The sequence below is a fragment of the Erythrolamprus reginae genome, chromosome 3 (genome assembly GCF_031021105.1).
Source record: "Erythrolamprus reginae isolate rEryReg1 chromosome 3, rEryReg1.hap1, whole genome shotgun sequence".
Classification (NCBI taxonomy): domain Eukaryota; kingdom Metazoa; phylum Chordata; class Lepidosauria; order Squamata; family Dipsadidae; genus Erythrolamprus; species Erythrolamprus reginae.
In genome coordinates this window covers 100,406,829-100,428,971 of record NC_091952.1, presented here as the reverse complement: position 1 = coordinate 100,428,971, position 22,143 = coordinate 100,406,829, and the positions used below count along the sequence as shown (strand labels likewise).

General features: G+C 39.1%; 1 protein-coding gene across 2 annotated transcripts in view; it reads right to left on the bottom strand.

Moving 5' to 3' along the window:
• Positions 1 to 22,143, bottom strand: part of RGL1 (ral guanine nucleotide dissociation stimulator like 1) — a 117,905-nt gene that overhangs the window by 29,157 nt on the left and 66,605 nt on the right. For both annotated transcript variants that reach the window (XM_070746303.1, XM_070746302.1), the window contains exons 4-6: positions 17,512 to 17,589; positions 6,963 to 7,147; positions 3,507 to 3,619 (exon numbers count right to left, since the gene is read on the bottom strand). In XM_070746303.1, coding sequence (XP_070602404.1) covers positions 3,507 to 3,619; positions 6,963 to 7,147; positions 17,512 to 17,589 — 376 coding nt within the window. The remainder of the gene's footprint in view (positions 1 to 3,506; positions 3,620 to 6,962; positions 7,148 to 17,511; positions 17,590 to 22,143) is intronic.

Here is a 22,143-nt window from a genome sequence, read left to right as displayed (position 1 = left end):
CTCATGATTCTTGACAAATGCATATTTTATTTTATGTACACTGAGAGCATACACACCGAAGACAAATTCCTTATATGTCCAATCACACTTGGCCAATAAAGAATTCTATTTTATTCTATTCTATTCTACTTTTTCCTCCCCAAAATGAGGGTGAAAATCTGGGTGCATCTTATCCTCCAAATGTAGCCCCACCCACCCGCTCTGTGCGTTGCATTTTTGGGTGGGTCTATAAGCCTTTTAAATGAAAGCATTTTGGGTTGATGACACCACAATCCCCTCCACGATTCCAAAAATGGTGCATGCGTAGGTGAAAAAAGGGCATCACATCTCAGGCAGCGGGTGGTTCCAGCATGCACTGCCACCTGAAAATGTTTTGCTCCCCGATTCACCCTTGCTGAGCTGCACACCTTCTTCCTCCTCTGCAGATTTGCCTTCCCTTTTTTCCTGGCCAGATCCACCACCAGGAATTGAGAAGGAAAGCATTTTCAGGTGGCACCGCCTGCCACTGGCACCATTTTTGGAATCAAGGAGGGGATCTGCCATCTGAAAACTCTTTGCTCCATGATCCTTGCATTTCAGGTGTCAGAACCCCTCCGATTCCAAAAACAGCATGTATTGCAGGTGCTGCCACCTGAAAACTCTGTCTTCCATGATCCTCAAGTTTCAGACACCATTTTTGGAACTGGGGAGGGGACTGTGGAGTTTTAGAAGTGCAGATGCACCTGGATAATATCTCCACCATCAAACAGGTCTCTGTGGACATACGGGGAAGGACCGCGGCTGAAAGGCAGGGGGCGCCATCCAGGATGAGCCCTAGCCTCTTCTTCCTTCTCTTTCTTGGTGTGATCCCCTCTGCTTTGGGGGGAAGGAGCAAGAAAAGAAATGCAAAGGAATACCAGGCAGATGGAGCTGTTTATGCTCTTGCAGAGAAGGGAGGGAGCCTTCCAGCTCTGCAGGAGATGTGATCTCTCACACTGTTACAAAGTTGGCATTGCACCTCTTTCTTTCCTCCAATCCTCACCTTCCCTAGCACCGTTTTTGGAGCTGCCTCTGGAGAGGCGAGGTGCGACCTGAAAAATCCCCATTGGCAAAAGCAGCATCCGCCCATCTGCAACCTCTTCAAAGCAGTGGTCAAGTGGCGAGCGGCTCCCACTGGCCACATGTGGCATGCCCTGTGTTTGCATTTGGGGAGGGGATCACAGTGCTGCTGCCCAAAAATGCTTTCCTCCTGCCACCTGAAAATGCTTTCCTCCCTGACAATCTCCAGCAAAGATCACTGCTTCTTTGGGGGAAGAGGGGCATTGATTCATCCAGTCTCTGTTACAGTCAATCCAGGGAGACAAAGTTGTAGGAGCAGTCTGAGAGTGTGATGGAGGGCAGAAGGCCAGAGCATCAGCACGCTCCTCCGCCTCTTCTCCTCCAAGACTGATCACGGCGCGTGCAAAGAACATGCATCTTCTCCCTCTCCTTCAAAAAACCAATCAGCCCCCACCCCTCTTCCCTGCTATGCAAAACGCTTTCCCCCCTGAATCCAAAAATGTAGCATGCAGAGGCAAAAAAAGAACATCACATTTTCAGGTGGTTCCAGGCAGTGAAGACCAGGGTGACAGTGTTTGTGGGTAGTAGCACCTTGTCCTATGTTTCCTGCGCAGTGCCCCAAACTCTTTTATTTGCCTCTGCATGCCCCATTTTTGGAATTGGGGAGGTAGCGGAGATCTCCAGATCTGTCTTCTGCCCCCATGAAAATCATACCCTACCCCACCCCACCTCACCCCACCCACTCCAGTTAAATGCACATAGGGTGATAGGGTTTGTTTTAAACAGATAAAAACATCTGTGCTGCTTATTATCAAAATCCAATTAGAAGTGAGGATTGCACTGATCCTGATGCTAGTAGGCAGAGGTAGAATTCTTTTTTTCTTGTTTCCCTCTCCCAAAATTAAGTTGCGTCTTATACTTTGGTGTGTCTTATACTCAGAAAAATAGGGTAGTTTTTTTTAATCAAAAGCTGTTATAAAGCTATTTTGTAAGTAAGTATTGTTTAAGTATCTTTTTAAAAATATTAAGTTTACAATCGAAATAATATCTAATCTTATGAAAAGAGAAAGTTTAAAATTTTAAAATACAAGCTAAGAAGAAAAGGGAAAAAAGGAAAGGCAAATAAAGTCCCCTCTCCCAAATATTACAATGAAATGTTGTTTGGTTTTGTCATAAGCTGATTTCCAGTTTTTAAAAAGGTACATAACAGCTGCACAATCTTAGAGGAGACTATTAAGAAAAGTTACAGAATTTGGACATGCAAATTTCCCAAATAAAGGAAAATTAAACTAGAGACTTATTTAGGTGGCTCCATTATTGAAGTGATTTTTATCCTCCCTTTCCCTATGTTTCGATACACAGGGAAAGGTTTCTATGCTTTGAATTTGTAGTGTTTACATTTGTTGTTTTTCTTTGATTGTTGTGCACCTCCCAGAGTTGCTTTTGATGAGATGGTTGATATAAATCTGATTAATAATTAACCATTTCTTCATTCAGTGAGCATGCCAAGAAAACTGATGAAGCAATTTAACAACCCACTTTATCATGCAATCAGTGTCAATAAAGGCCAATTTTACCTCAGCTAGGAAAAGCAATAGAAATAATCCCCACACATTTTCCAAAGAGGTATCAAAATGCCACATATGGTTAATCAGCTGTTTGCATCAACTAAAACTGTATACAGTGATCCCCCGAGTTTCGCGATCTCCATCATTGCTAATCGCTATATCGCGATTTTTCCACCCGATGACGTCACTCTCTTCCTTTCTCATCTTTCTTTCTCTCTCTCTTTCTCTATCTTGCTTCTTCCTCTCTCACACTCTCTTCCTCCCTCTCTCATCTCTTTCTTTCCTTCTCTCTCTTTCTCTATCTCTCCCCCTCTTGCTCTCGAGCGGCAAGCGAGCAGCCGGGCGGGCGGGCGAACGGGCAAGCGGCAAGCGATCTTGGGGTTTCCCCTTTGCCTCGGCCGCCCAACAGCTGATCTGCTCCGCAGCGCGGCAGCAGCGAGGAGCCGAAGATGGGGTTTCCCCGTTGCCTGGGCAACGGGGAAACCCCATCTTCGGCTCCTCGCTGCTGCCGCGCTGTGGAGCAGATCAGCTGTTGGGCGGTCTTCCCCGCTGCCCACACGCAAACTCCACCATCTGCGCATGTGCGGCCATGGAAAAAGGGGCGCGCATGCGCAGATGGTGTTTTTACTTTCGCACCACTACATCCCGAAATATCGATTATCGCGAGGGGTCTTGGAACGGAACCCTCGCGATAATCGGGGGATCACTGTACATTAGTTTTCTGATGTTTCATCAATTTGTTTTTATATTTTGGTTGTTGGTTTATATTTGACTGTTCAGTGTCTTGGATACCATATGGTTGGAAAGCTAAATAAAAATTTAAGGAATAAATAAAAGAAACACTTCAGAATCATAATCTGTATTTATGCTTACAAATAGTATACATCTGTTTATACTTACAGCATCCATGTAAGTTAATTGTTCTGCGACCAGGTCTTCTGGGAAAGAAGAAAATTCTTCTGATCCACTAATCTCTGTTTCTTCTTCAGTTGCAAATATATCATGAATCTCACCTGTCAGGATATATATAATATATTGTAATAATTGACTAAATGTGTCCTCTCATCCTACTTCATGTAAGTCTATTTGAAGTTAGATCTTGTGCTGAAGATTAGTTTGAGACAAAAAACAGCATTATGATTTTAATCTAAAATACTTCTTCAAAGTGCCAGTTCTTCTATCATAAGCAGACAAAGTTAGAGAAAGTTAAACCAGCTACAGAGGGTGATTTAAAATAAAGTATCTGCAGATAGGTGGAGGGTTGTTTTTTTTTGCTTTTGTTTTGCTTTCTCCTTTATTTGCTATTCTATAAATTGATTTTCCCAGATAAAGTTGTTGAGAAATAAACTGCCCTAGATTCTAAAGTTAGGGCCTTTAGGCCATAGAACTAACCAATTTATTTTAGTACATTCAAATCTGGCAATAGATAACTGGCAGCTTTCTAATTCTACTGAAAACTCCCTGAATTTGGCAGAAAAACACATGAGGGAAGATAATCCACGAAAGCTCCCTTCCCCACAAAAATAACTTTCATAAAGTAGATCTTGATCAGTAGATTAGTAGAGTGTCTTAATAAATATGATGGCGATCTCCATTTTATGTGGCATGGAGGTTTTAGAAGTAGGCAAGTTGAAGCAGAGATAATGAATGCAGGTAGTCCTTGAGTTATCAAAATTGGGACCGGATTTTTGGCTGTAAGTCATTATGATAATAAATTAAGACATAGGATCATAAGTTAAATAGCAGTCATGTGAACATGGGATGCTGCAAACTAGTGGTAAAGAACTAAGCATATTATTGTTTCACCCATACCTGACTTTAGGAAATTTCATGGAATGAACAAGAGATTGTCCTACCAACTTTCTCCAAACCATATGAGACATCTAAGTGATGGTGTCTTGCTCAAAACCTGTCAATAAAACCTCATGCAGAACCAGCATTTGGATATCTCTCTGTTTGATTTTAAACTATGGAAAATACAGTATATATTGATGTAATAACAGCAGGAAACTATACAATATCCTATTGTCCATAGATTCCTCTCTTTTTCAGTTCATAGAGAACCTCTATAGATCTTTAATTTTGCCAAGGAAAAGAAAACTTAAATGAACCAAAGTGCATTTTGGTTAATTCTCTACAACAGGATCAATCAATGCTTATTTCTCTGCTTCCTGAAACCAGCTCCATTGTTTTATATTTGTCCCAAATACATACTTAGTTTCCCCCCCTTTTTTCCTTTTTAACTTTCACAGATTTATTTTATTTATCCTATGCTTCAATGTTACAGAACTCAGTTACAGATTTTTTTTTTTAAGAACACTGAGTGAAGTAACTTACTTGTGGTAGGTGGTGAATAGATCCTTAATTCAACCAAGTGAAATGTCAAAGAGGTAAGCTAAGATCCAACAAGTTATTTGGGCTTCTGCAAGCTGTCTCCTCAGGCCCAGGGGAAATTAATTGCTTTCCTTCTCTAAACAGCTGATATGTATATTGTATCAAAATGCACCAGTGGTACATAATCTCAGAACCTTCTCCACGTGTGGCAATAGGTGAGGGTTGGCTATTGAAAGTGCAATTTGTGGAGACTTCCCTCATCTCAGAGAACAAATTTCATTTAAAGTGTGGCCTTTATTTTATTCAGACTGCCTAAACTGGCAAACATTTTTGAACTTTTAGAAAGCATTATTAATGGGGAAACAAATTGTACTTGTTCTATAGCATCTAGTTTCTGAGATGACCACTGCTGTTAGATATTACACAAGCTATAGCAATTCCTGTATTTATTTTCCTGTAAAACTTTAAACTTTTTTTAATATGATGAAGATCTGGATTGAGGGTTGTCACTGATAATATCTTAGAATCAACTGAAATAATGTTCCATTTCCCCCCCCAATAAGAAACCATGAGGTAAACCTAGAGTATCTGCTGTGCCTAGGATGTTCTGTGAGAACTTTTAATTCTGTAAACAGCTAATTATAGTTCTCAGCATTTAGACTTCCTTTGTTTGATATATGATGCGTTCATTAGGTACAAATTAACAAACCTCGGAGATTTTGAAATTTTAGATGAGAAGAACCATTTAGGTCTTTCCTTTGGAAGAAAAAGTACATTTATTTGGTGCCAAGGATGACTAATTGTATAACTTGTACATTTTGCAACATTTAGATAAATAATATCCAGAGGGGAAAGAATTCCTGAAGTTTATTGCATTCATTCCTTATTGTGTGCTATCATTTCCTATCCATTTCCTAGTGCTTCTCTGTGAAAGCTGGACATTCATTTGGTTATGTCCATCAGGCAAGTTCCAATGGGTTTCTAGATATGCTAATTACACCCATAGGAAACCTTCTGACTTGGGGGAAGGGGAAAGGCTATTTATCAGTCCTGACACTGCAAGCAGCATTCCAGTGTCACTACTGTTCACAATTGTTCCAGTGGCATTTTGACCTGCTAACGTAAATTTTCCTTTTGTCCTCGGATGTCAGCACCAGACCATTCAGATAGGAAATAACAGTCACAGACACTTCCTTTGTCATGAAAGAAGCAAAGGAAAGTAATAAAAAAAAAATCCTGCTGGATCACAGGAGAGACCAATTTTAAAAGTGAACAAATCAGAGCAATGGTAAGTTTATTTTGAAAACTTGCAAGCTGCACTTCAGCTGATAATCATCTCAAAGCAGCATTTTAAATGTTAGGGAATTTGACAGAAGTGTTCAGTTCCTCACCTTCCTACAGAGAAAAGTCAGAAAACTGATTCACCAAACACACTAAATTAAAAGTTTACAATCCTTTTTTCCCAGCGACCGGTTAGGTCCCACAGAGTGGGTCTTCTCCGGGTCCCGTCAACTAAACAATGCCGCTTGGCGGGACCCAGGGGAAGAGCCTTCTCTGTGGCGGCCCCGGCCCTCTGGAACCAACTTCCCCCAGAGATTAGAATTGCCCCCACCCTCCTTGCCCTTCCTAAGCTACTTAAAACCCACCTCTGTCACCAGGCATGGGGGAATTGAGATGCTTTTTCCCCCTGGGCCTCTACAATTTCATGTATGGTATGTTTGTATGTATGTTTGGCTTTTTATATTAATGGGGTTTTTAAATCATTTTTAGTAGTTATTGGATTATTATTGTACATTGTTTTATTACTGTTGTTAGCTGCCCCGAGTCTTCGGAGAGGGGCGGCATACAAATCCAATAAATAAATAAATAAATGAATGAATGAATGAATGAATGAATGAATGAATGAATGAATGAATAAATAAATAAAATAAAATAAAATATTTTATTCCAACTGATCACAGCATATTAAATGCCAAAACGGTCCAATGACTGGTTGTTAAAAGATTTGCAGAATATTCTTACTGTTGTTTGCTACTTCTTGTTTCTGAAACTGCTCCAGGAGTTGCTGTGCCCTTCTTTCAGGGTCTGAACCTGGCATGATCCTAGTCAGATAATCCAGGAGTTTCTGCAAACAAAGGAAATGAGGTGGCTCCTGGAAATCTTCTGAGCACTGATCTAACCAGGCTCTCAGTATGGAGGCTATGGCACTGCAAAACACAAATTCACCATATACAGTCAGCTACATCAGTATCATTATATTCCGGGTCATACAACAAAACCTAAAACCCCCAAATAGGTTAAAATCAATGATGTTATATGTTCTGTCGGGCTCTCTGGTAGACTCCTCCCAAAAATTCACAGGTACAAATTTCAGACACACACACGTTTGAAAATTCAAAACAATGTTCTTTATAATGAAAATTCACTTAACCTAAGCCCTCTTTTGGTATAGCAAAGAGCACTCGTCTCCAAACAAACTGGTAATTTATACAAGTCCCTTATCAGTTCTGTGATACTTAGCTTGCAGCTGTGAGGCAATTCACAGTCCTTCTTCTTTCACAAAGTGAAACACACTTTGCTCTGGTTTAGTGTCAAAGCGGGGGGAAATCAGCACACAAAAAGTCAAAGTCAGTAAAGCAGTCACGAAACACAAAGATCAGATAATCCTCCACAATGGCCAAACCCACAGGCTGCTCTTTATAGCAGCCTCACTAATTACCACAGCCCCACCCAACCACAGGTGGCCTCATTTTCTTTGATAATAATCTCTCAGTTGTTGTTGCCTATGCATCACTCTCCGCATGTGTGGCTGTATCATTAACTCTTGTTCTGAATCCAAGTAGGAGCTAGATAATTGATCTCCTTCTGAGCTGTCTGCCACACTCTCCTCCTCCCTGTCACTCATGTCTTCTTGGTCAGAGGAGCCTTCATCAGCAGATTCCACCGGGGGGGGGGGGCAAAACAGGCCTGCAGCATGTGGATGTCTCCCCCACATCCACAGTCCTTGGGGCAGGAGCTGGGCCAGAGCTAACCACAACAGTTATAATTCTGAGATAATTCTAAAAGATAACGATATGCTGGGCTCAACCGGGACCTCTGTGTCCTGGTTGAAATCAACATCAATCAAAGGCTTGAGACCTTGGTCAAAGGCTCGAGACCCACCAATGCACTTTTGGTAGCTCATATACTCATGCAGAAGCATAGCAAACAGAAGTCATTACATCTGCTTTGCGCAATCTTAAAAAAGCTTTTGATCACGTTTTGCATCAACTGATGTGGTATGCACTTTGTGACCATTTATGGCCAAATCACTCATAAAATGGGTCCAGGTACTTTATCTTTATATCAGCAGCTAAGTATTATGTACCTCCAGCCTTTCTGACAGTTTTCTTCTGAAATACGGTATGCACCAAAGCTTGGTATTATTGCCATTGTTGTCATTCTCATCATGGATTCCATCCCTCTCTGGACCTTGCTCCATGCTGACAATGTCCAGCTCACAGTTTACCGTCAGGGAAGAATTACTCCACTGTGTATCCAGACAGGGAATGAGTTTCTTAGCCATTTTTATTTGTGACTCAATACCAAGATGAATTAGTATCTAAAACAAGTCCAAGCATCTCTACCATTCAAGTCAGCAGCAAAGATCTAGTGAAGTCAAACTCCTTCAATTGCTAAGGATCCCAGTTGCAAAGCAAGAGAGTAGTATATGCAAAGGTGAAAATACCATTGCTGCGGTAGAAGGAGATTACTGGAGTGCTCTTCGATATGCATATATATATTGTTGTATTTCGGGAGCTGGGTCAGAACAAATTGACTGTCATTACATAGCAATGGCATCTCGCTCTATATTAACGAGGTTTTAATGGATGATCTCCCACATAGCTTCAGCCTGATGATGGTGAATGTGATTTCACCGAAACGTCGCATAGACACTCAAAATATTACACGGGGCAAAACCCGAACTCAGAACAATCTACATACATATACCCGTGAAAAACTACGAAAACAAATATATATACTGATTCATCTAAAACCAAAAGTATATAAAGTGTTCAGTAGCTCTATAGGGCGCTGAGTGCCACTCAACTATCAAAGAGCAATTGATGATCATGGAATGGATGTGGGAGATCATCCATTAAAACCTCGTTAATATAGAGCGAGATGCCATTGCTATGTAATGACAGTCAATTTGTTCTGACCCAGCTCCCCAAATACAACAAACCCTCTGTAGTTGAAGCAATGATTCCTTTATTAGGAGTGCCAGCAGCCCCAACAAAAAGTCTCTCTCACATACAGCAGGCTAACATGTCTATTCAGCAGGGAGATGAATAATTGTCTGCCATACCTATTCATCTCCATCCCCTGCCTTTTATCCCCCAGAGCTAGGGTGGAGCTTCATTAGCAGTTGTGGCTTTTCTGTCCCAATAGATTTCCACTGCTCTCCTCTCCTCTGCTTTATGTGCATCTGCAGGTCAGGCACCGGACCCAGCTGTTCCTCATCAGCCACCTCCAGACCTGGGGGCTGTTGACTCTCCATCTAAGGGCTGATGGAAGCCCAGGCTCTGCCTCTGTATCTGTATCGGAGAGCTCCATTCCCTCTTCCCCCTTGGAGTTCTCAAGTTGCCTTGATGCTGACCATGACTCCCATGCCACCTCATCTCATTTGGCTACTGGAGGGGCCAACAGCCAACAGGCCACAATATAATTATATACTGCCAGCCCAAATCAGGCTGGAAATCCTGAACTGTACCTGGCGGCTTTGAATATCTGGATAGGATCAAACAAACTCAGATTGAAATATGTGAAACCATCACCACCCACTTCCTGGAACACCATCTACCCAGAACTACATATTACCAGAACCTATTACTACAACCCTGCTTGCATTTCTCAAAACTTAACTTGTTTGAACAAACTTTCAACTCTCAGTTATTTCATAGTGATTTGTCCTGATTTTTGGCTTCTTTTGGTTGGGTTTTTGGATTATATATTTTATCTTGTCCTTACTTGTCCAGAATCCTGTTAGGATTCAGGCAGGATAGAAATATTGCAAACCAACCAACCAACCAACCAACCAACCAACCAACCAACCAACCAACCAACCAACCAACCAACTAACTAAGATGTGCTTAGGAAAGCCAGGTCAGCTAACACCGTGAAACTAATACAAATCAGCTATATAAACAACCCCCCCCTCCTAAATTGCTATCCAGAGGTATAAGACATATGGAAGGCACTTAAAAATCTCCTTCCTCCATTCTCACACAAAACTAACTTTTAAACATCACAATTTGCAGCATTGTTCTTCCAATACACTAGGCTAAAAAACCCCCAGCTCTTGCAGAATTACAGGGCTGAATCAAATTCTCAGTATCAAGTGGAGGCTTGCCCTAGATTTCCATCTGTAACTAAGGTGTCTCATGCATACTAGCAAGCAAGTACAACTGACGTTGAAAGACTGACTGTTCTTGTTATTCTATGAAAAGGAAATGCCGAATGAAAACAAAAACCATATAAATCCTGTAGTATTAACTGTTTTAAGCTCAACAGCCCACACTGTGACGAAATGCACACTGCAAAGGACAGCAGAAAAGTACTAGTCAAACAAGAGTCCCCACCAACAAATTGCTACTGACATGCGGATGGGAAACACTTCAGTCTTGTTCTCTTTCTCTACAGTGTGCACATTCCAAGCTCAGACCATTGTGCCTTAGCAAAGCCTTTATATAGCAACCTCCTACAACCTACATTAAAGAATAGCACCTATCAATTTTGGACAGCCTGGACAAATTCCCATGCTGCTGGGAATACTGGGAACTGTATTCCCGCCCATTTGAATGCCACAAGGCTGAAGAACATTGTCCTAGGATGTGAATGAGGATCTTAATGCTGTGTCCTAATTCTCATTTATGAATGCAATATTTTCCACTATGGGGTACTTCCCCACATGATTCTTGACAAATGTATATTTTCTTTTTATGTACACTGAGAGCAGAAGCACCAAAAATAAACATAGAAACATAGAAGTCTGACGGCAGAAAAAGACCTCATGGCCCATCTAGTCTGCCCTTATACTATTTTCTGTATTTTATCTTAGGATAGATATATGTTTATCCCAGGCATGTTTAAATCCAGTTACTGTGGATTTATCTACCACGTCTGCTGGAAGTTTATTCCAAGGATCTACTACTCTTTTACTGAAAGAGTAGTAGATCCTTGGAACAAACTTCCAGCAGACGTGGTAGATAAATCCACAGTAACTGAATTTAAACATGCCTGGGATAAACATATAAATTCCTTGTATGTCCAATACAACATGGCCAATAAATAATTATATTCTGTTGTGTTCAAATGTGGGACTCATCTCCCAAAATTCAACAGCCAGCAAAGTTACTGCTCTGAATTCTAGAATCTGAAGTCCACATATCTAGAAGTTCCATAAGCAGAAACTCAATGTGCCCCAATGTGCTTCAAAAGATTTTGGTAACAAACAGTTCTGACAGCCCCTCCCCAGATAACAATAATTTGGCTTAGTATTAGCTAAAGGAATGTGTAGAACTGGGGGGCGGGAAATTATAGCTTTTAAAAAATCATGGGCAAAAGGAACTTGATTCATAGTGTACAAATTTTCACCCCCAGAGGTTTATTTAATTTATTTATTTAATTTTATTTATTTTATTTTATTTATTTAAATTTATTTAAGTTAAGTTTATTTAAGTTGATTTAAGTTAAGTTTATTTAAGTTGATTTAAGTTAAGTTTATTTAAGTTGATTTAAGTTTATTTGTTTATTTATTTTATATAGTAATGGTATAGCCACCCAATCCAACAAAAGTGACTCTGAATGGTGAATACCATCAGATAAAAGCAATAAAAACATTTTAAAAACTTATTTATAAATATCATAAAGGTAAAAGCTGCTTCGAATCTGCAGGGAGGGGTGGCATACAAATCTAATAAATAATAATAATAATTAAAAAAAATAATACAAACCAGAGCAAAAGGAGAATAAAAACAGCCATCTCAACAATGGAGCTATCTGTGCCAGTCTCCGGTTGCCTGAAAACATAGCCATGACTTGAGGCTTTATGGAATATCTAAAGGAATCTAATCTAATTTGGGAGTAAGAATGTTCTATAATGGAGCACCAAAATAGAGAAGGCACATTTCCTAGGGCCCACCAAATGAAAGTCCCTAGCTCAGAGGTCCCCAAACTTGGCAACTTTAAGACTTGTGGACTTCAACTCCTAGAATTCAACTATGGTATGCTGGCAGAATTCTGGGAGTTGAAGTCTACAAGTCTTAAATTTGTCAAGTTTGAAGACCTCTGCTCTAGCTGATGTACCTGCAACATTGTTACCCTGAAGATCCAGTAGGATGCGATGATGTAACTAGGCAGAGGCAGTCCCTAAGATAACCAGTACCATACCAAGAACAACTGAAAGATTAAAACTTGAATTGGACCTGGAAGAAAAAATGTACCTTACTCTGCTGCATTCTGTACCAACTGAAGCTTCAGGATACTCTTCAAGGGCAGCCCCATATAAAGCATACTGCAATAGACCAGTCTGAAGGTGACCAGGGAATGAGTGTCTACTTACATAACTATTTATAACCTTAAATGTAATACTTACAATATTAAGTATGCTTAATCCTCTCTCAAAAATCTGCAAAACCTATTTTGGGGCATGGTATGAATGTTACATGAAATTGGATTTCTGTACTCTTTCCTGGAGTATCTTTAAATCAATATTTATTTATTTGTATTTATTTATTCATTTGTCCAATACATAAATACATAGGAAGAAAATAGACATGTGATAATATAAAAGAGGGTGAAAGTGAACTTAGGGGAAAGGATATATGAAAGGAAGAGAATATATAAGATAGGTGAAAGAAAGGAAAGGCAATTGGACAGGGGACGAAAGGCACACCAGTGCAATATGGCTGTATTCTTTATAGTGCAGGCTTTCCTTTTTAAAGGTACTGTCAGCTGTCTCATCTAAGTTGCACTTAAAGACCAAAAAGCCATAAAAATGGGCAACAGGAGCTTAGATGTTATCTGTCAACAGTTAACAAACAAAAGCTCAGAATTTACAATGATCCCCTAGTCATTGTTTTTCTCATGGTACAGTGAGTCTAAACTTTTCATGCATAAATTTGCAAAACATTATTCAATCATACAAATCACTGTAACAAAAATGTATGTAAACTTTCCCCTCCATAAATGTGTAACTGATCATTCTACTCAGAAAATGATAGTCTTTCTCCAGGAGATAAGATTGGAGCTAACTCAGTGGAGTAGGCATGTTATCAGTTCCATGGACAGTATGACAAGCATGTCAGCCTGGAGTAAACAATGTACTTAATTGTTTGGAAAGTGTAAAGTTTCTCCCTTTGTAGTCCAGTCGGATATTATCAAGGATAAGACACATAGCTGCACTTTTAGTAGAGTTCAAATTTACAGTAAGTTCTGAGTTTCCTTATAAACCCATGTCAATCAACACAGAGGCAATAAACCAAGCTATGCAGACTGCCCTTATAACTTACTGGCCTCCCATCAGCTGATTGTTTAATCAGCACATTAGGGAGGAAAGCTTTCCGGAAAAGATCGAAGGCCAAACCTTGTAGCAGCCTCAATGTTTAATGTCCCTGAAAAGTAACTCCCTGTTTCTGCCAGCTGAAAACACAGACAGAGCTAGTTTCCAAGATCTTAAACATAAAATTAACCAAATGAAATCTTTCCTTCTTGGTGATAATTTTTTTAAAAAATTTAACACTTTACCTTCTATTTCTTGAAAAAAAATGATGTGGAATCATGGTCATACTTTCAGAGAAAACCCATTTGGCAGTTATGTTTATCAGGGCTAAACTAGCCAATGAAAACATGGTCACTGTGTCATATTAAAAGCTGCGCATAATGGCATTCACTGAATACAACTAAAAACCATCACATCATCTTACTCACTGCAATTTTGCAGAATATATAAAAAGTTACTATAAAATGAATCCTACATTCATCCACTCCCTACAACAATAAAATTCTGTAAGGAGCTACCCCAAAATGTGGCCCCATACTAATAATAAAAAAATGAAAACACACTTAGGCTCCTGAGATGAAAGGATGCATGTTATAACAGCTCTCTATAATTTCATGATATTGGCATTTATGTGGACTGTACTAAACCACTATGGCCTCACTTCTCTCTTTTCCCATTCATTGTGCAAGTAATTTGGTTTGCTTTGGAAACTTCCCCAATTTTCCAGTTCTCTTAATTGTCACTATCTGGCCTTTTTTCTCCTTAGGTCAGCCACGGTGGTTTTTTTTGTTATTTTACTCCTTCCTAGAATGAACACTGATTGTACTCAACACAAACAAAACTTAAAACAGCTCTCACTATGGATTTCCCAGGCAGTAAAAGAAGCCTTTCACATTCATTCAGTGGTTGCTTCAAGTAACTCCATTCTTTTGATGCAATTATTTATATAACAGTGAAAGAGGACACCTTGCTTTACCAGAGGAATAATTAACAGGAGAAATCCCGACCACAAAGAAGTACTAACTGGAAAGTGCATCATTAAAAGCAAAACCAAAGGCAGCGATATTTCAAAAAAAACAGAGTGATTCTGCCCTTTCACCATTAAAGATTCTAATATTATTATTACTAAACCTAAAAGCTAATTTCTTAGGTCTCTTTTTTTACAATTAGTTATTTATATTATCATTTGCCTACATAATCCTGGGTATATTAAAAAATATATTTATGTTGATGTTTGCATACTGTAACTGGTGACCACAGAAGTGCAAAAAGTTAAAATATATTTTCAAAGTTAAAATTTAAATAATTTCCCAAGGGAGGGCAATTGTAGGAGACAAGGAGAAGGGAATTAAAATAACCACTGTGTCTTGGGGAAGGAAAAATAGGTATCGACAGTAATCCAATTCAATTTTATAGCTGGATTTTAAAAATTGTAAAATGATCAAGAGACTTGCCCAATACCAGAAGGAAATCAATGGCATAGGCTGGAGCCAAGCCAGGCCAGTTTATCTCTCCACCATATTATGCCAAAGTCCCCTTGGCATATCTGAGATAGCTTAAATTATCTTGTGAGCTACAATGCGTACTTCATGACAAAAGGGCAGAGGGAGAGAATAATGCAGGGACTATTTTCTGCCAGGCATTGAAAAATCAGAAAGTCTAACCTAAAAAAGACATTGTGTCAATGCCAAGTCAGGACATTTCTCAAGACCTGAAAGGTTAATAAATTAGCTCAGAGTCATGCTACTTTTTCTGAAGGGACAAAAGAATCAGACTATAGGCCTTTTCAGATGCTGGAGCAGGAACCTCAAGTTTCTGTTTATTGTAAGAAGTCTAAGTTTTATAGGCAGTACACTGTTGTTCTGAGATTGGTGCTCGGAAACTTGGATTAATTAAAAAGTATTCCTTGCAATAAAACTCACTGAATTATTTCTCTCTCAATCATACTAAAGTCATAGGATTATAGATGAAAATTGAAGAAGCACAAGTCCTTTTTGCTTGTTTTTCCCTAAAGAAAGAGGTTGGCTTACTCTGGGATGAACTTTTGAAAATAGCAATCTGTTTTATCAGATGGATGAATGTGGGCTGGAGTGCTAGGAGATATACAGTAGGTGCCACTTATGTTACACTATTAACTTGTGAAAGAATAAAATTGATTGAAACATAATATGAGAGCAAGAAAGAAGCATTATATATACTGAGAGTGATTTTGGAAATTACAGTATTGCAGAGAAAGCAAAACATCAAGGCAACTTTCATTTCGTATATGTCCAGACCATCATTAGCATTTCACATCCTGTCAGGCTTACAGATTGTCCCTATTTCAGAGAAGTAATCACTCATACCTTTAAACATGCATATTTGGGAGGAGGAGGGAAAGCTAAAGTTGTTTCATGCATGATGACCCATAATATCACGTGAGTTCTAACAGATCAGTAAAGATAGAAACATAGAAACATAGAAGTCTGACGGCAGAAAAAGACCTCATGGTCCATCTACTGCCCTTATACTATTTTCTGTATTTTATCTTAGGATGGATATGTTTATCCCAGGCATGTTTAAATTCAGTTACTGTGGATTTATCTACCACGTCTGCTGGAAGTTTGTTCCAAGGATCTACTACTCTTTCAGTAAAATAATATTTTTTCACGTTGCTTTTGATCTTTCCCCCAACTAACTTCAGATTGTGTCCCCTTGTTCTTGTGTTCCCTTTCCTATTAAAAACACTTCCCTCCTGAACCTTATTTAACCCTTTAACATATTTAAATGTTTCGATCATGTCCCCCCTTTTCCTTCTGTCCTCCAGACTATACAGATTGAGTTCATTAAGTCTTTCCTGATACATTTTATGCTTAAGACCTTCCACCATTCTTGTAGCTCGTCTTTGGACCCGTTCAAGTTTGTCAATATCTTTTTGTAGGTGAGGTCTGCAGAACTGAACACAGTATTCCAAATGTGGTCTCACCAGCGCTCTATAAGGGGATCACAATCTCCCTCTTCCTGCTTGTTATACCTCTAGCTATGCAGCCAAGCATCCTACTTGCTTTTCCTACTGCCCGACCACACTGCTCACCCATTTTGAGACTGTCAGAAATCACTACCCCTAAATCCTTCTCTTCTGAAGTTTTTGCTAACACAGAACTGCCAATGCAATACTCAGATTGAGGATTCCTTTTCCCCAAGTGCATTATTTTACATTTGGAAACATTAAACGGCAGTTTCCATTGCTTTGACCATTTATCTAGTAAAGCTAAACCATTTACCATATTACAGACCTCTCCAGGAATATCAACCCTATTGCACACCTTAAAGTCATTGGCCAGAACAATACAGATGGAACCACTCTTAGTATTAGTGACTCTGAAATTATGCTTAATTGTCCTCTTGATCATTGCCTGTGCAGCACACCCCCACTATAGGGAAAGAGTCCTTGTACATTTTAAAACTAAAAGTCTTCTATATTTCAACCTGATATTCTTTCTATAAGGCTGATAGTTGAAAATAGCTTCTAGCTTCATTATGTCATAAATGCAATGTGTTTCAGTGAAATTTTCCATTGAGATGACTAAAAATCCTTCAAGCACAAATGCTGAAATCATTCCCATATTGAATCAAACGTAAAAGTTAAGATAAATGTTAGTTAAGTAAATGTACAGAATAGAATAAAATTATGGCTATTGTAACAGGCAAAAGTAACACCAACCCAGTCATATTTAAATCCTTCATTTCAATGGGAGATTCTGAAGAATGTATTTCCTAATCTACTTACCAGAATTAATTTGATTAGATAATGCCCACAAGTATTTTACTTACTAATTCTAGTTTCTATATTATTTGGCTTTATTTTGACAGTTAACTTCTCATCTTTCTAAGATACTGATCTTTCATAGAGTTGTGACAAAGTTCCTACGTTCCTTTGTATAATAAACTGATTTGTGTATAATTTCCAGATGAATACTGACCACATCCTTTTCTCAGTATTCAATCTTGGCTGTGATTCTTGACTATTCAGAGAAATTCAACACTTACTTCCTGAGTACTGTTTTGGTCTCTGTATTGTTCTGGCTTCCATCTTCTTCAGAGTTTGAGAACTCCAGATTTCCATATCTAAAGGCAAAAGAATTATAGAAATATCAGGCAGTGGGTAAAAATAAAACAGGGAAATCTATGTCTACGGATTTAGATATTAGGAAGTGCTTTGAACTCATCACTTAATTTGTAGCAGAGAAGTTAACCCATTTCTGGAATATGGTCTTTTCTCATTGTTCTTTCTACAACATATGCTTCCTGGGCCTCATTACTTCCTTAGGTTTAATAAATAGGAGAAAAGCATTCAATTGATATACAGCTCTTAAGGATTCAGCAGCCGTGTCCTTCCTTGATCTGACAATTTCCAGATGTATTGGATTCCAACCCCATTACCCACACTTAGCAGACAAATGTGGCTAACTATTATCTGTCAACCCTGGAAACTACTTCTTCCTTTCCATTTTCATCCAGTAGTGAACATCTAATCCTTATGTCAGTTTTCCTCTACTTCAGGGGTCTCCAACCTGGGCAACTTTAAGACTTGTGGACGTCAACTCCCAAAGTTCCTCAGCCAGCTTTGCCAGCTTTAAACCTGCCAAGGTTGGAGACCCCTGGTCTAACTAGTACCCTCTAAATGTTTTTTTAAACTCTTGGAATTCCCAGTGAGCATAGCTATTAACTATCTATTAGCTAATCTTTTTTTTAGCTTCTTAAGCCAGTCTCCTTCTCTTTAATAAAGAAGGCTGGCATAACAAGCTAAGGATGATTTTGCCACAGTTCCTTTTCTCAGTGTCCTTTCCTCAAAATATACAGTGTTCCCTCGATTTTTGCAGGTTCAAACTTCGCGAAAAGTCTATACCACGGTTTTTCAAAAATATTAATTTAAAAATTCTTTGCGGTTTTTTCCCCTATAGCATGGTTTTTCCTGCCCAATGACGTCATATATCATCACCAAACTTTCGTCCACCTTTAATAAATATTTTTTTAAATAAACTTTAATAAAGAAACATGGTGAGTAATAATCTAAATGGTTGCTAAGGGAATGGGAAATTGCAATTTAGGGGTTTAAAGTGTTAAGGGAAGGCTTGTGATACTGTTCATAGCCAAAAATAGTGTATTTACTTCCGCATCTCTACTTCGCGGAAATTCAACTTTCGCGGGCGGTCTCGGAACGCATCCCCCGCAAAAATCGAGGGAACACTGTAATTTATCTTGGATCCTTGTTTAACATGGCCAATACCTGAATCAGCTTCCTTAACTTTCCTGTCTTCCTCTCTTTGGCGTAAACAAACAGCCTACCTGAATTTGTAAGCCTTTCTCTTGTAAGTCATTTTTTATTATTATTAAGCTCTTAGAGATTTCCCATTTTTTCCTCAAAGATTCTCTTCTAAGAGTCCTGGTTGCCAGTCCAGAAGGTCATTCCTGGACAAGCCTTTTTCTCTTTATACTTGACCTTAACTTTTCCCATTACCACATCTCTATCCTCACCCATACCTTCTCCTAGGCCTGTGTGAGTTTTTAATTGTGAAAATGGATTGAGAACATTGAAACAAATTTACTTTCAGAGCAGCTGAAATATTAGATAACAGTTAAATTTCTCTCCAGATATAAGCTAGAAAGGAAAATGTAAGTAGAGTTATTTATTTAATTATTAATTAATTAGATTTATAGGCCACCGTTCTCCTTGCGGACTCAGGGCAGCTTACAAGAATAAAATAGAATATGACAATAAAAATAATTATAAATAATTAATGTGAGACCACATTTGGAATACTGTGTTCAATTTCTGGAGACCTCATGTACAAAAAGATATTAACAAAATTGAACGGGTCCAATGATGGGCTACAAGAATGGTGGAAGGTCTTAAGCATAAAACTTATCAGGAAAGACTTAATGAATTCTTCATTCTAACATTTAAATATGTTAAAGGGTTAAATAAGGTCCAGGAGGGAAGTGTTTTTAATAGGAAAGTGAACACAAGAACAAGGGGACACAATCTGAAGTTAGTTGGGGGAAAGATCAAAAGCAACATGAGAAAATATTATTTTACTGAAAGAGTAGTAGATCCTTGGAACACAACTTCCAGCAGACGTGGTTGATAAATCCACAGTAACTGAATTTAAACATGCCTGGGATAAACCTATATCCATCTTCAGATAAAATACAAAAAATAGTATAAGGGCAGACTAGATGGATCATCAGGTCTTTTTCTGCCGTCAGTCTTCTATGTTTCTATGTTAATTTATTTATCAAATAAATTAGCCACGCTAGCTGTCGTGTGTGTGTACCTCGGTATACCCATATAACCCCTACACTCCACGAGCTGTACTGGCTTCCTATTAGTCTCCGGGCACAATTCAAGGTGTTGGTTATTACCTATAAAGCCCTATATGTCCCAGGACCAGATTATTTACGGGACCGTCTCTTGCCATGTACCTCCCATAGACCTATAAGAGCACACAGAGTTGGCCTCCGCCAGGTCCCATCAGCCAAGCAATGCCTTCTCTGTTGCCACCCCGGCTCTATGGAATCAACTCCCCCCTGATGCCCGTACTTCTCCCAGCCTATTGGCCTTCCGTAAGGCCACGAAGACCTGGCTTTGCCAACAGGCCTGGAGGCCATGAACCAACAACAATACCCAAATTGTATGAATGTTTAGTATGCATGTTGGGTTAGTTTATTATGTTTATTAGGGTTTTCAATTAATGGTTTTATAACTTAGTTTTATATTTGACTTCTTTTTATTATCTTGCATTTTATACTGTTGTAAGCCGCCCTGAGTCCTTCGGGATTGGGCTGCGTAGAAGTTGAATAAATAAGTAAATAAATAAATGTTAGGATTTTGATAGTACAATAATGAACCTGTTATGTCACTTGCGAGAGCAATCATGGGCTTCCCAAGGTATGCCCATGTTACACCAACACTCCGCAGTCTGCATTGGTTGCCGATCAATTTCCAGTCACAATTCAAAGTGTTGGTTATGACCTATAAAGCCCTTCATGGCATTGGACCAGAATATCTCCGGGACCGCCTTCTGCCGCACGAATCCCAGCGACTGGTTAGGTCCCACAGGGTTGGCCTTCTCCGGGTCCCGTCGACTAAACAATGTCATTTGGCAGGACCCAGGAGAAGAGCCTTCTCTGTGGCTGCCCCGACTCTCTGGAACCAGCTCCCCCCGGAGATTAGAACTGCCCCCACCCTCTTTGCCTTTCGTAAAGTTCTTAAGACCCATCTCTGCCGTCAGGCATGGGGGAACTGAGACATCTCCCTGGGGCCTATACAGTTTATACATGGTATGTTTGTGTGCATGCTTGCTTTTAATAATGGGGTTTTTAGTGTTTTTTAAATTATTACATTTGTTCTTACATTGTCTTTGTTATTGTTGTGAGCTGCCCCGAGTCTACGGAGAGGGGCGGCATACAAATCTAATAAATAATAATAATAATAATAATAATAATAATAATAATAATAATGTCCCATTTATATAGTCATTATTTTTTATGATTAAGTATTAGAAAATAAAGAGAATGGCCCAAATAGATTCTCAGTGGGAGGAGAATCATACATCCACACTGCATTTATTTATACAGCTGAACCTTCTTTATTCCAAAGGCTGCAGGGACGAATCTGTTTTAAAGCGAAATAAGATCCGATAGAAATAAGTTCAAAGTAAAATCTTGATTCAGAATGAACTTTTAAAAGCCAAGTGACCCACCATGGGAAGAACAAAGGTTGAAAACTTGCTAAATCCATTCTCATACATAATGTATTTGAAATTATATGACTCAGGAGTGTTAAACTTGCTGTCTTTCCGTCAATGCTGAATTTGAACAAAGTACCAATAATGTTAATATTTTTCACGGTAAATGGTATTTTATTGTCCTTACACTATTTATTCATGTGTATCCCTATGAATTGGATTTTAGCATATCCTCTCCCGATGATGTGATCTATATTTTGCTTGCAGTACAAAGACTTTAAAAAAGAAAATGATATCCTTTGCTTTTACCACTAAGACATGGTGGGAATATCATGTTTCACCACCATGGCACAGAGAATGCAATATGCAGCTACAAATGTACTGCTTTTAAAACTGAATAACAAAAATATACAGAACATTGGTTTTATGAAGAATTGCTTCAGATACTAGGATCTGACTGCAGATTCCTGTTAGATTTGCCAAGGATATACTCAATAAAATACCATATAAATGGTATTTATATACTCAATAAAATATACTCGATAAAATACTGCTACATTGTGGGTGAATACTTAATAAAAGTGATGAAAAAGATGCATCCAAATTACTTCAGGATAAAGTGAAAAGAGATAGTAACCTATATGGCCTATAAAGCCCTTCATGGCATCGGACCAGAATATCTCCGGGACCGCCTTCTGCCGCACGAATCCCAGCGACCGGTTAGGTCCCACAGAGTTGGCCTTCTCCAGGTCCCGTCGACTAAACAATGTTGTTTGGCGGGACCCAGGAGAAGAGCCTTCTCTGTGGCAGCCCCAACCCTCTGGAACCAGCTCCCCCCAGATATCAGAGTTGCCCCCACCCTCCTTGCCTTTCGCAAGCTCCTTAAAACCCACCTCTGTCGTCAGGCATGGGGGAATTGAAATTTTCCCTT